The sequence below is a fragment of the Schistocerca piceifrons genome, chromosome 7, assembly GCF_021461385.2.
Source record: "Schistocerca piceifrons isolate TAMUIC-IGC-003096 chromosome 7, iqSchPice1.1, whole genome shotgun sequence".
In the NCBI taxonomy this organism is placed as follows: Eukaryota; Metazoa; Arthropoda; class Insecta; order Orthoptera; family Acrididae; genus Schistocerca; species Schistocerca piceifrons.
In genome coordinates, this window is record NC_060144.1 from 212,299,823 (window position 1) to 212,315,392 (window position 15,570).

General features: G+C 35.1%; 1 protein-coding gene across 2 annotated transcripts in view; it reads left to right on the plus strand.

The window, feature by feature from the left end:
* The window catches only part of LOC124804835 (multidrug resistance protein homolog 49-like), a 211,947-nt gene that overhangs the window by 124,939 nt on the left and 71,438 nt on the right, over positions 1 to 15,570 (plus strand). For both annotated transcript variants that reach the window (XM_047265182.1, XM_047265181.1), the window contains one exon: positions 12,432 to 12,635. In XM_047265182.1, coding sequence (XP_047121138.1) covers positions 12,432 to 12,635 — 204 coding nt within the window. The remainder of the gene's footprint in view (positions 1 to 12,431; positions 12,636 to 15,570) is intronic.

A 15,570-nucleotide genomic window follows, 5' to 3' on the forward strand; every position in this document is an offset into this window, starting at 1 on the left:
TTCACACCTTGAAGGGCAAGCAGAAAGCCAAAACACAAGGAGTGGCCTGACCATTCTACTTGGTACTTGCAAGAATGAATTCCAAATGCAGACAATGGTTTGAAAGAGGCCTTGAAGAAGGAATAAATGAGAAAGAACAGAAAAAATAAATGTCAAAAGAATTCTTATCTTTAGCTCATAATGACACATCTGAAGAGGTAGAACTGCCCAGGGGACACATATCTCCCTAGACTAAGTGTGTGTTGAAGATGCAGCCTGGGATTAGCAGTGCACCAGAAACATTTAAGGCACACGTAGCAGTAAAATGTGGCTCTCAAGCACAAGGTGTTAATTATCAGGAAACTTTTGCTCCAGTGGTCAAGCATGCATCTATATTTCTTGTCTGTGACATCTCAAGAAAACCTGGAGATTGAACATGTTGATATTACCTCAGCTTATCTTTATGAAGAACTAAATGGAGGAATTTATGCCATTCCACCAGAAAATTTTACAGCTGTTAGAAAAGTATGGAGGCTGAAGAAAGCTGTTCATGTATTTAAAAAGGCTGGTAGGAACGAATCAAAAAATTGATGAGGTGATGAGGAAACTGAAACTGAGCAGATCAAGCACTAATCCACATACCTATTTTCATATAAATGGCAGCAAACTATTCATCATAGTGTTATATCTTGATGATATGCTATTATTTTCAAATGATATAAGTGTTTTGAAATACATCAAGATCTTTGAAGAGATTTTTTGAGATAAAAGATTTAGGACCAGTGATCCGTTGCCTAGGTATGAAAATTACATGAAATCATGAAAATGGGATGATTTGGATCTGCCAAGAAAAGTTCTGGAGAAATTTTGAATGAATGAAGCCAAGCCAATGTCAACATCATTCAAACTTGCTTTGGAATTTGAGGTAGTCAAATCAACTGACATCAGTGTATTTCATCAGGACACAATTGGAAGTCTGCTATATCAGTCACAAACCTCCAGATATTTGCTTTGCTGTTTATCTCCTTAACAGATATAATCACTGTTTTATAAATGTCCATTTGTTATCAGTAAAAAAAATGTGTTTAGATATTTAAAGTGAACCATTGGCTATAAGTTGGAATTTTCTAGAGATGACCTTCAGATTGGGGAGTAAAAGCAATGGAAGACATTATGTAACTGGTTCATGCATAAAAATGCAAAACTGATTAATTTTATGGTGTAGTAGAAAACAAAAACTGCTGCAATTTCTACTTGTGAAACTAAATATATGGCTTTGGCATCAACTGTTCAAGATTTACTGTGGTTAAGACAACTTATGTCCAAGTTATATTGAAATAGTGTCACAAAGTCACTTAAAGTATAGTGTGACAATAAAGGATCCATTTAGATAGCGAGGCATCTAGTGACAAATTCTCAATCCAAGCACATACATATAAAATATCACTGTATAAGAAGGCATGTTGAGTCAGGAGTTGTTAATATTGAACATCTGCCTATTGAAGAAATGTTAGCTGTTACAAAACCCCTATGTAATGCAAGGTATGAAACATGTGGTAGGAACTGTGGTCTTGTGTAATAAGTGAGTGACTGGCTGCACATTTGAAATTCATATTTTGTATCAATGTCAGTTTAAGGGAACATGTTAGGATATGCAAACTGATATTGACAGCTTACTCTTTACTCCTTGTTGTTACTGTTACTGCATGGTTGTTAAGTGCTCATATGTATGTAATCATAATAGGGCATGTCCTGATTTTTATAGACACTCTTTCACAAAGCTTTCATGTAATTATACTTAAAACGCTCAATGTAGAGAAGCAAAAGCCAATACAGCAAACAGAGCCACAGCAAATTCAAATCATAAAAGTAAAACAGCATGGGACATTAACAACACTGAAAAATGTAGTTAAAAGAGCAAAAATAACAGAAATTTTATTAAGTCAATGAGAAATGAAAACAATACAGTTACAGGGGAAGAAACATTGCTATATACTCATCGAGAATTTTATAGATGTGGTACAAAGTTTAAAGGTGGAAAAAATCATCAGAGGTCAAAGCATCCTAGAACACCTAGGGCAACTATCGTGCTCAATGTTCCTGGAACCAGTAATAAAAACATACCTCATAAAATGATCCAGAAATTAAAATCCAAGAAGTCTGTAGGAGGTGATGAAATATTAAATTGTATAATGAAGTATGGGAATAAAAAAAATAACTAAACCTCTTTTGGATATAACAAACTGCTCATTCGAAGGAGGAGTATTTCCAGAAAAATTAAAAATATGCAAAGTTCTACCAGTCTACAAGAAAGGTGGCAAAGATGACCAAAATAACTACAGACCAGTATTTTTACTCTCTGGTTTCTCAAGAATACTATAAATGCTCATTCATAATGGGATGATCGCATTAGTAGTAGTAGTAGTAGTAGTAGTAGTAGTAGTAGTTTATTCATCCAGCGACAGTTTAAGTATAGATTTCATAAGGAACATAGTATAACAAAATAAGATAAGGGTGTACAGCTTCCTACATAATACAATTGTTCATTGTACCCATCACAATATTTTTGGGGAATACAACTTTGATTACAGTAATAATATAAAAGCATGAGAAGGATCTTTTAGAAGAAATACATTACAAGTAAATAACTGATTTAACAGTTTTGTTCAGGGCCTTTTACACAAAATTTGGAGGAGGATTACAAGTAAATAATTGATTTTACACTTTTGTTCAGAAAAATTAACATTGAGGCTGTGGCAAGCATTTGATTTATCATACTATTAACATACAGTAAATGAATGTAGTTACTTGCTACAAGGTTATTGCAGATATTCATTTATACTATAATAGCAGTTGGTCATTAAGAATTTAAATATTGCTTCCTTGAATGTAGACAATGTTTTTATTTCTTTTAGCTGATTTGGAAGTTTGTTGTACAATATAGTATCCAAATTGATGGTTTGTTTATGTGTTAAAGACTTGTTTACTCTTGTTGTGTGGACGGCATTGCACATTCTTGTCTTGTACGAGTGAAGATCTGAGTTGGTTTTATAATTATCAATGTGCATTTTTATATTAACAGCACTTTTTTATATAAAGGCATGGTAAGGGTAGAATATTTAGATGTTGAAATAACTATTTGGAAGGTGTTAGCCTTTTACTGTTTGAAATTATTCTAACAGCTCATTTTTGTAAGGTGAAGATGGTTTTCATGTTTGCCTTATTATGATCCCAGAGGGTTATGCCATAGGTGATAGCAGAATGGATGTAAGCAAAGTAGACAGTTCTGCTACATTCTCTAATACACATAGTACTAATTATGCACAATGCAAAGCAAGTAGAACTTAACATGTTAGTGAGGTAGAGAATGTGGGCATTCCAGTCTAGATTTTCATCAATTTGCACACCTAAGAATTTTGTGGCAGCTACCCTTTCAATTTGTTTATTTTGAATTTTGAGGTTCACAACATTATAAGACTTTGTTTTCCTTTAATGTATAGAATTATTTTTTGAAATATTTAAGGTTCGCCTGTTCTGTTCAAACCAGTTTTGTATGTATTCCAACACTCTGGCTGCTGGTGTTGGCAATACCCTATTTATGTCTGTTACAACAATATTTGTGTCATCAGCAAATGAAGTTATGTGCATGCCACTGATTGGGGTCTTGATATCATTAATATATATAAGAAATAAGAGAGATCCTAGAACACTGTCCTGAGGTACTCTGATTGGTACTGTCTGCATGTCCGATCTGTACACAATACTTTGGTTTTTATTGTTTGCTAAAGTCATTTCTGCTACCTGTTTTCTAATGTGGAGATATGAGTGAAAGCATTTTAATGCAACTCATCATATACCTATAGCTTCTAGTTTGTTTAGCAAGATATCATGATCAACAGTATTGAATGCCTTCGATAAGTCCAAGTTTATTCCAACTGTACTGTTATTACTGTCAAGTTCTGTTACAATGTTTTCGATGAATTGGGTAATTGCTGTTTCTGTACTCATGCCTTTGCAAAAACCAAGTTGGTTTACAGAAAAGAGATTAAATATTTCAAGGTAATTTGTAATTATATTTTCCATGAGAGTCTATTATTTTTGAAAATACAGATAACAAAGCTATTGGTCTATAGTTTCCCACTACATATATATTACCCTTTTTATGCAATGGTTTTATTTTTGAAATTTTTAATCATTGTGGGAATGCCTCTTCTGTTAATGATATGTTTATGATAAGTGAGAGTGGTTCTGCTATGAAACTAGTGCATTTAATTATGACTGAACTTGGTACCTCATCAGTTCCAGAGGACATTTTATTCTTCATTGTTTTTATTATCTTAAGAATTTCTAATTTATGTGTGGGACATAGCAATATTGAACTACCACTTTGCTCTCTTTGAACTGTGGTACTACTATTATTAGCAAAATTTTTACTCAGATTGACTGGAGTGTTTATGAAATAGTCATTTATGTAATTTGCTAGAGTATCATTTCTGAGTAACACACCACGATTGTCTTTTAATACAAATGTCACCTTACTTTTTAACACTTTTCTTTGTTTCCTTTTTTACTATAGTCCATATTGCTTATGACTTGTTCGCTGTCCCTATGATTACTTTGTCATTGTGCATTGTCTTGGATGTTTTAATTACTTTCTTATAAATTTTTTTTATATGTCTTAGCATATTCTGCAAAGTGTTCATCTTGGTTGTCTTTCCTCAGTTGATTGAGAAGTTTTAGCTTTTGACTGGATACTCTGACAGCAGGTGTTATCCACTGGCTGCTGTTTCTTGGCATGACATTAATTCTTGGCAGTTTTTTTGGAAAACACATCTCAAATATGGACATGAAAGTATTATAAAATGCATTGAATGATTCATCAGTTGATGATTTTTGAGTACACATCTTCCCAGGTTTCTTTTGCTAATGATTGGATAAAAATATTAACCTTTTCTGGCTAGAAGTTTCCTAGGAAACATAGTAGTCTGATTTCGGCACAACATGATTTCCAAAAACAGAAGTCTAAGGAAACCCCCTATCTCAAGCCTAACGGAATCTGTTATAGATGCATTAGATAAAAAGAAATTCTGTATCTGTTACATTTCTGGACTTATCTAAAACTTTTGACACAATCACCCATCAGCACTAATTGAAGAACTTGAAAGCTATGGCATACATAGACATGCAGTGCAATGGATAAAATTATGTGTCAGTTACAGAAAACAATAAGTGAAACAGAATCTGAGTGCAGATCTGAAATTGGGGATTATAAGTATAGTGTCTCTCAAGGATCTGTACTTGGCCCACTTCTGTTCAACTTATTTATAAACAATAATAAGGTCATTGAGAAGGATGAAAAAATACTGTATGCTGATAAGATGACATTATCGAAAGTAATCTGGAAACACTGGAAAGAAGAGCATTCCTGTTGACAAATAACACATTACAGTGACTTGTTTATTTATTTATTTTTTTGAGATACATATTCCATAGATCCAGTATGGTGTGATTACGCATGGATGTGGAACGAGTCAAAGCAGATACAATATAGATATCATACAATACAATACATACTGGTATATTACACATGGTAGATGAATGATTCAAAATTGGTACAATACAATAATATAATCAAGATAATAAACAATATATTACAAAAATACAATAGTGATAAAAAACAATACAGATAACAATGACAAAGGAAATAATCTGAATTACTACTCAAATTACTTATCTCAGTTGAAGAATTCATCTAAAGAGTAGAAACATTTTTCCAATAGAAATTCCTTTAGCTTTTTTTTGAATAGCATTTTATTTTCTTTAAGAACTTTATATTACTCGGGAGTGCATTAAAGATTTTTGTACTTGTGTACTTTACCCCTTTTTGCACCAGAGAGAGATTTTTCCATTCACAGTGCATATCACTTTTCCGCCTTGTGTTATAATGATGGTATGCCTCATTTGTTTCATATTCAGAGGAATTGAGAAGAGTGAAAGCCATGAGTGAGAGGAGATATTGTGAGGTAGTGGTTAATATACCTAACTGTTTAAAGAGATTTCGACATGAGGTTCTTGTGGGGACACTACATATAATTCAGACTACTTTTTTCTGGCTTACAAAAATTTTTTTTTGAAAGTGGTGAGTTGCCCCAAAAGATTATTCCATAGCACATCACTGAATGAAAGTAGCCAAAATACTTAGACTTTTATACGTTGATGTCTCCAATTTTGGAGATTATTTAGATGGCAAATGTTGCTGAGCTAAGCTTTTTTAGTGTTTGCTGTATGTGGAATTCCCAGTTGAGCCGGTTATCTATGTGACCACCTAGGAACTTTGTGCACTGAACACTCTGCAACTGTTGGCTCCCGTGTGCAATGTTAATCTCTTCTGCGCTTATGTAACTGGATTGGAACTGCATATAATTTGTTTTACTGAGGTTTATTGCTAGAGAATTTGCCGTGAACCAGTTCAGAGCATTTGCAAGTGCTTGGTTGGCATTTAACTCTACGTCAGTGGAAGTTTTGCTGGCTGTCACTATACTTGTGTCATCAGCAAAACATTGTGATATTGCTAGCACTATTTGAGGACAGAGGTAGGTCATTAATATATATAATAAGTAGGAGGGGACAAGGACTAGCCCTTGTGGAACTCCATGATGTCAGACTCTACCTCTCCTACTTGTAAATTGTTAACACCTAATACTATTTTTTGCTGTCTATCTTCTAGATATGATCTGAGCCAGTTACCCATTTGTCCTCGGATTCCATATTGGGCTGCTTTTCCTAAAAGTATTGTGTGATCGACGCAGTCGAAAGCCTTAGTCAGGTCACAGAATATGCCAATGGGTAATTTTTTCTTGTCAAGGCATTCTAAAACATTATTTATAAGTGCATAAATTGCTTTGGATGTAGATATGCCTGATCTGAAACCAAATTTTTGTTTACTAATTAGTGCAAATTTTTCAAGGTGATTGACAATCCTGATGTATATTAATTTTTCAAAGACTTTAGAAAATGCTGTTACAAGAGAGATAGGATGTTAGTTGGAAACATCTGTGGGATCACCTTTTTTTGTAGAGGGGCTTCACAGTAACGTACTTCATTCTGCCAGGGAAGATACCTTGATTTAGAGAGGAATTGAATATATGAGCTAGAACTTTAGAGAGTGGATTACAGCTGGGTTTTAACAGTTTGCTAGAAATATTGTCTACACCTGACGAATTTTTACTTTTTAGAGACACCATGATTTTTTTTACTTCTTGCACAGTTATGGGGGCCATACCTATCATGTCCATAGAGTTAGAGAAAAGTTCTTTCAGAGTTTTTATTGGCTTTTCTGAAGAGCCTTTGCATGCTGTTTTCTCAGCAACAGTTAAAAAGTGCTCATTTAAGATTTTAGCTACAATATCTTGATTTTGAACTAGCTCAGCTTCATTGTTAAGAGCAATATTTTTGGTCTTGTTGGGGAAATTTGCACCAGTCTCATTTCGTACCACTTCCCATATAGTTTTCGTTTTATTAGTGGAGTTATTAATTTTTGAGCACAGATACAAACTTTTTGATTTCAGAATGACTTTGTTCAATATTTTACAGTATTTTTTATAGTTATTTAAAAGGTTAGGGTCATCTGATTTTTTTGAGGCAATGAACAACTCTCTTTCTTTTGCAAGAAATCCTAATTCCAATGTTAATCCAAGGCTTGTTGGTGGATTTTTTAATATGAGTTTTATATATTCTTTTTGGGAAGGTACTTTCAAATATTAGAGTCACTTCATTGCTGAAAAGGTTGTATTTGGAATTGGCATTTTCTACATTATATACTGGACTCCAGTCTATGTTTTGGAGACATGATTTAAAGATCTCAATAGTTTCATCAGTAGATTTCCTAGTAATTTTCCAGTTGGGACCATTATTAATCTCACAAATACTTGAACTGTTAATGGTGAGTCTTTGTCCATCATGGTCAGAGAGACCATTCAGAACTTGCCTGACAGCTATATCATCAATCTTGGTTATGTCAATAAATACATTATCAATTAATGATTTTGTTCATGAAGTTATTCTGGTGGGAAAATTTACAACAGAAGCAAGCTTATATGAGGACATCAAGTTCTCAAGATCTACTCTGTCTATGGAGTTCATTAGGAAATTTGCATTGAAGTCTCCAACAGCTATGACATCTCTACTGAGTTTAAATATGTGTAATAAGAGTGCATCTAACTGTTTCAAAAAAATGCTAAAGTTGCCTGAAGGTGCCCTGTATAAAGCAACTACTGCTATATAAGAGTTATTTAAAGCCAGCTCTATGGCACACACTTCAAACTGTTGATCTATACAAAAATTCAGCACATTAATTACACTACATGTGATGCTGTTTCTGACATAGGTCGCTACTCCGCCTTTTTCTATAAATTTCCTACAGTAAGATGTTGCTAAGCAGTGATTATCTATAGCAAGTTTTTCAATATCTGACATAACATGGTGTTCACTAAAGCACAGAACATGGGCACAATCTATACCTTGTGGCTCCTGCATATTAATTAAGAGTTCATTAATCTTGTTGCTCAGGCTACATATGTTTTGATGGTAAATTGTCAGATTTTGATTTCCAGAACCACTTATACATTTATCCCTAAAAAAGAAATATCAGTTGACAGAGTGGGTTTGGTATTTCTCACTATCCAATTATTCAAGTTGGTCTGTTTCCATGTACTGGGAGCCTGGGAAGAATCAGCTTTACCTGGTGTTTTCAGCAGCCATTTGTCCAATGTCGTCTCTCTATACCCATTCCTGCAGTCTTCTTGTGTTGTGGAGCACTCATTCTTTGAATGTGTGCGTTTTGAGTATACATTGTTCCTAGCATTTATGACGATTTCACAAATAATGGACGCTAAGTGACTTTTTCCGTGCCGATTGAGGTGGAGGCCATGAGTGGTATAAAGATCTCTACTAAAATGTTGCACCTTAACCATTTGTACATTTGTGTAACAGTTGCAGATTTCTGCATATTGACTGTTTGTATATGCTACTGCCCTGTTTACACACGAGAATTGAGACAAGTCATACCTGTGTGGAATATCGAGAACAATGACATTTGAGTCATTTAGATGGTTTAGAGCAGATTTTAGGGCATTAACAGCATGCAAACCATCATTGTGTGTGACGTCATTTGCACCACCACATATTACAATGAAGTCTTCCTTCATTGTCTTTCGAGAGATATTGTTTACAGTTGAAAGCACTTGCTCAAGGCGAGCACCAGGTTTAATTGTACCGAATGTACAGAATGACTTTATAATAAATCTAAAAAAATAGTGTTCATGATGTTCATGAACAAGAAAAGGAAGATCACATAGCAATATTCAGAGATGCAAAAACACTAAAAGAAGTTACTCTATAAAATTTTTGGGAATTACAGTTGACAATAAGTTCCAATGGGTACAACATACAGACAGTGTCTGTTGTAAATTAATCACCATAATACTTATTATGAAACAGATTGCACAACAAGCTAACAGAAAAACTTCTATCCACAATGTACCATGTTCTAATTGAATCATGCCTCCAGTATGGAATTACTGTTTGGGGAAACTCCAGCAGCAACAATACAAAAATAATTTTTATATTGTGATAAAGGTCTTTAGGACGATTTTAACAAAAATAATATGAGCTTCTGCAGAACTGCTTTTCGTAATCTAAAAATATGCACTTTTCTATCCACGTACATATAAAAAACAATAATTTCATTAATCAAAGGCAATGATGCAGATACAGATGTTCATTCATATGCTACAAGAAATAAAGGCTAGCTGAGGAGTACACCACACAGACTGAGAGGTGCTGAAAAAGACCCTCAACATTCTGATATGCAACTAGTAAAGTATCTTCATAAGATTCTACAGAGGCACTGGAAAAGGCCCTCAATACTCATGTTTGGAACTAATAAAGCATCTTACTCAGAGTGTACAGTACAGTATGAGTGAAAGGGCATCTCAAAAACTTCTGAAGGATTACTTAAAGGAAAAAGAATTTTTTAGTGTAGAGGAATACATGTGCAAAGAATGAGGAATGTTACTATTACTTCCATGAGTCTACTGTAATCATTTGTAAATATGATATTATGTTATATTTCAATGACTTGTACTACGCTGTTTTATATTGTGATACTGGTATGTAGGCTAAATATTTTAGGATATTGTGTTAAGTTTATCTGTCCTATATTATAGGTACCACATCCAGTGCATGATGTAACCAAAATGGGACCAAATGAAAATCAATGTCAGTAATCGTCACAAATGCTTACTTGAAGATCTCACCAAAACCTGCTGGGTATTTCTGTATTAATAATGTGCAGCTGGACTATCAGTTTTATGCCTTATCACTACATAATACTTGCTTCCTTTAATGTGTATATAATGATTAAATTCACTAGGACGTAGGATAATACTTCTATTCAGGAGATCAACTCCTAGACAAGGTCACACAGAACCATGGAGTCCTTCAGAGTAGAATAGAGAAAATAGTTCAGGCAACTGGAAAGGGAGAAGAGGTTGCAGGTCACTGAGATTCTTAGATAAAAGTAATCCACTTTGTATGAGGCTGAAAGGAGGCAAAAATCAAGGAAAAGATATCAGAGATTATTTAGGAAGTTTGCAAAGCACCCAATTCTCAGAAAAGCACAAAATTCTTTTAAAAAACTGTTTCAAATTGGGGTTATGCTATATTCATTTAGGCATGATGATCCTATCAAATTTGACAAAATTGCTGGTTAAAATTATTGTGTAGCATAAAAAAATGCATTTTTACCTACACAATACCAAAGATCAATTAAAATGATGTACTTCTTTAACTTATAAATTTTTGAATGTAACATTTATTTTTATTGGGCTTAAATACACTGAAGAGCCAAAGAAACTGGCTTATCAACCTAATATTGTGTAGGTCCCCTGCAAGCACAAAGAAGTGCTGCAGCACAACATGGCATGGACTTGACTAATGTCTGAAGTAGTGCTGGAGAGAACTGACACCATGAATCCTGCAGGGCTGTCCATAAATCCAGAAGATAATGAGGGTGTAGAGATCTCTTCTGAACAGCATGTTGCAAGGCATCTCAGATATGCTCAATAATATTCATGCCTGGGGAGTTTGGTGGCCAGCAGAAGTGTTTAAACTCAGAAGAGTGTTCTTGGAACCACTCTGTAGCAATTCTGGATGTGTGGAGTGTCGCATTGTTCTGCTGGATTTGCCCAAGTCTATCACAATGCACAATGGACATGGATGGATGCAGCTGGTCAGACAGGACACGTACGTACATGTCACCTGTCAGAGTCGTATCTAGAGGTATCAGGGGTCCAATATCACTCGAACTGCACATGCCCCTCACCATTACAGAGGTTATCTCCATACCCATACATGTCCATTTGCTTGATACAATTTGAAGCAAGACTCATCCTACCAGGCCACATGTTTCCAATCATAACAGTCCAACGTCGGTGTTGACAGGCCCAGGCAAGGTGTAAAGCTTTGTGTCATGCAATTATAAAGGGTACATGAGTGGGCTTTGGGCTCTGAAAGCCAATACTGATGAAGTTTCATAGAATGGTTCATATGCTGACACTTGTTGATGGCCCGGCATTGAAATCTGCACCAGTTTGCGGAAGGATCGCACTTCCGTCATGTTGAACGATTCTCTCCTCTCATCATTGGTCCCATTCTTGCAGGATTTTTTTCCAGCCACTGGGATGTTGTGGATTTTATATTTTACTAGAGTCCTAATATTCACAGTACACTTGTGAAATGGTCGTACGGGGAAAAGGACCATTTCATTGCTACCTCAGAGATGCTGTGTCCCATCGCTCATGCTCTGACTATAACATCATGTTCAAATTCATTTAAATCTTGATAACCTACCATTGCAGTAGCAATAATCAATCTAACAACTGCACCAGACACTTGTTCTATATAGGTGTTGCAGACCGCAGTGCCGTATTCTGCCTGTTTACATATCTCTGTATTTGAATACACATGCCTATATGAATTTCTTGGGCACTTCAGTGTATATAAATAAAAGTAAGTGATGTCTTACTAACCAAATATAAAACCATTATTCTTTACTGTGAGAAAAATAGCTGGGTAGGAGAAGCAAACATTAACATAAAACTAATAAATAAGTGATGAGAGCAAAATCACAAATGCTTAGTTCAGTGAGATATGAACAGGGTACACATAAGTAGCGATAATAATGAATTTGTGAAGTAGTCCTGTCAGCATCTAGTCAATAATAATCCAGTTGCTGTACATGCCAAAATAAAAATTACCATTATCCTTTACCAGTCTTATTCCTATCACTCCATTTCTGGAAACACTTGAATGGCCACTTCTGTTTTATGTTGTTGTTTGTTCATGCTTTAGTTTATTTTTGTTATCTTCTAACATGGCTGATGATTGTGTAGGCAACGGGGCTAAGAATTGGTACCATGGTTCAAGCATTCTCAACTTTATTTGTTGGAGCAGTCATTGCACTTGTGTACACATGGAAACTTGCACTTGTAGCAATGGTATCAGTGCCAATTGTTTTTGGAGCAACATTTCTTGAAGCAAAAATCATGCAGGGAGGTGGACTGGATGAGAAGAAAAAGTTGGAACAAGCAACAAAGGTAAACAGCTTTGTGAAATTGATGATCAAACATCTGAAATGTGACCTGTCTAGGTCTAGTAGATATAAATTTTTTATATAGATTCATTATTTTTATCACTGACTTAGAGAAGAATTTATTTCCAGTTGTTCATTCATTGTTCACTGCTTATACTGTTGCCTGCTCATTCAATTCTCTCTGCTTCTTTGTAGTCAGTTTCTTGTATGTGTAAAGCCGCTTCTATAGTGTTATTGCTTATATTTTCACAACATATTTTTCATGATTATCTTATGTATTTCATTTGTAAGCTCATCATTATTCATATCATAGCATCTAATAATCATCAGACTTGGTAAATATTTAAAATGGTATTTTTTATTTCTAAATTATCTCTTCATTTTGTACTTGTGTATAAAATGTTGTTGTAAAATATTTACACAACTAATTCAATATATCTCATAAATTTCTGTGCGATAAAATACGATTAAAAAAGGATAGTATATGTATTCAAGAAGGTCACAAATGACACAGATCAATAACATATCAGTCCTGAAAAATTAGTTGCATTAAGAGATGTCAACTGTACAAAGATCATTCATAGAGTTTTGATAATCACAATTTACATTGTGGTTTTTACAGTATGCAGTATCTGCAGCTATGGAGTTGCAAGAAAGCACTTCCACTCAGTTCATTCATTCATTTGATTCTGACATCATTGGAAAGATGAATTCCATAGATATTAGTCTCAATGTACTAAGAAACAGATGACGTATGAAAGGATTTGGCTCAGTACCACAACATCAGTTATTAAGGAAAGCATGATCAAGTAGGATTCAACAGAATTTGTGACTGGACTGAGAATTTCTTGGTAGAAAGGTGCAAACATATTTGTGGATGGAGAATCATCACAGTTGTATAAGTAACCTGGGGCATGCTGCAGGGATGTGTGTTGAGACCCTAATTATTCATGGTGTGCACACTGGTGTGCAAAACAAGAATGAAAGTAACTTTTCCATCATGTGTCACTGCCAAGTAATATAGCTTGGTGACACTTGGACCAGACATAAAAAGAGTAGTACAGAAGGCAACTAAAAACATATGCACTGAGACAAACAGAAATGGCAGTTTTATTCACAGACAATAATTGTGTTAAAGACACTAGATTCACAATGGTCACCTGTACATGACGAATGGAGAGATATAGTTCTTAATAAGGGTGTGATTACCACCTACAACTGTGCATACTCAGTAATGAGCTCCCATGCTGACCAAAAGGCCAGCAGTATTGACCACTGCTGGATGATCATTGGTGCATCTGGACATGCTGCAATAGATCTCCCCAGTGCATCCCACATGTGCTTGATGGGATTTAAGATGGGGGGAGAGGGGGGGGGGGAGGTTGGGGGGAATGGGCCGGCCACGCCATTCACCGAAATCCTCTCATTCCAAGACCTCCACTAGTGCTGCTCAGTGCAGTCATACAGTGACATCCATAAAAATAAATTCAAGACCAAATGAACCTCTGATAAATGCACATGGTGAAGGAGTACAATGTCACAATAACATTGACCTTTGAACGTGCCGTGTTTAAAGATTTGGAGGTCAGTATACCCATGCAACATTTGCCTCCCCACACCATAGCATCTGTACCCCAAAACAATCATGTTTGACCATGTTCTTTGGTGCATTCATATTCCCACCTTTCAACATATTATGGTATGTCCAGCATTTTATAATACAATGTTGCCTCAGTCTCCCCCTGTTTCCTGGAATTCAGCAAGATACAGCAACATCTGGAGCAAATACTCCTCTCAAGAGGGAGAAGTTTATTCAACATCCATTCTCTTGGTCACCTCCATTGTATTTACATTACAGTCACAAGCATGCATACCACTCAACTAATCTCTGTTCCATTCGTTAGTTTCCCATCTGCCATACCTCTTAACATACATATCTCCATTGCTTGACAGGGAAACCTATGTTTAAGTATGGATTACACATGAAAAGTCTATGCCTCATTGCTGTGATACATAACTGGTAATACACATGGAGCATATTTAGTTTACCAAAACCACACCACACCATTCTCAATCTCTCTCTCTCTCTCTCTCTCTCTCTCTCTCTCTCTCTCTGTGTGTGTGTGTGTGTGTGTGTGTGTGTGTGTGTGTGTGTGTGTGTGTGTGAGGGAGGGGGGGGGGGGGGGTTCAATTGTATATTGGTGCAAACATATTTAGTTTACCTAAACCACACCATGACATAGTCCCTCTCCTAGCAAACTCACCACTATTTTCAGTGTATTTTATTCTCATGGGTAAGGTAAGTGCTCAAAAGTTTGTCTTGTATAAAATTTCTTGCTTATGTTTCAGTGGTGAGCTCTGCAGAAATTGCTTTATTGTTCAGTGGTACCCAGGCTTAAAATTCATAAGAATAATGGTATTTCATTCATACTTAATTCCAATCTATTTTCTTTCTTTCCTTGGTCGATTTTTAGTTGCATATTTGTTCAAAATAATTATCATCTGTAACAAAGTCACATTTTTCAACATTACAAGAGATTGCATTATAAAAGGCTTCACAAATATACATCAAACAATACTAAATAGTCACTTTGTAGTGTCACCAGAACACAGAGTCATTGTAAAGACAGAGAATCACCTTCTGGCACGCTTTTAAAAAGCAAATGACATACAAACTGTTTACAACAAAGTAGGAAACTGAACTGAGATATCCTGGCATGCTTTTTGCTACTATTTGTAACTTGGGTGCTTGACAATGTCATTACAGTTATTTTACTAATATCTTTTTTTAACATATTTATAAACTGAGACAAAATTATGTGTTTTCATGTGTGGAAAAATCAAAGAACAAAAATTGTGATAAGAAAAATGTCAAACAATTATGAAATAAATATAGAAGGTTCCAGTATGGGATGTCTATAAAACGTTGTTTATATTTT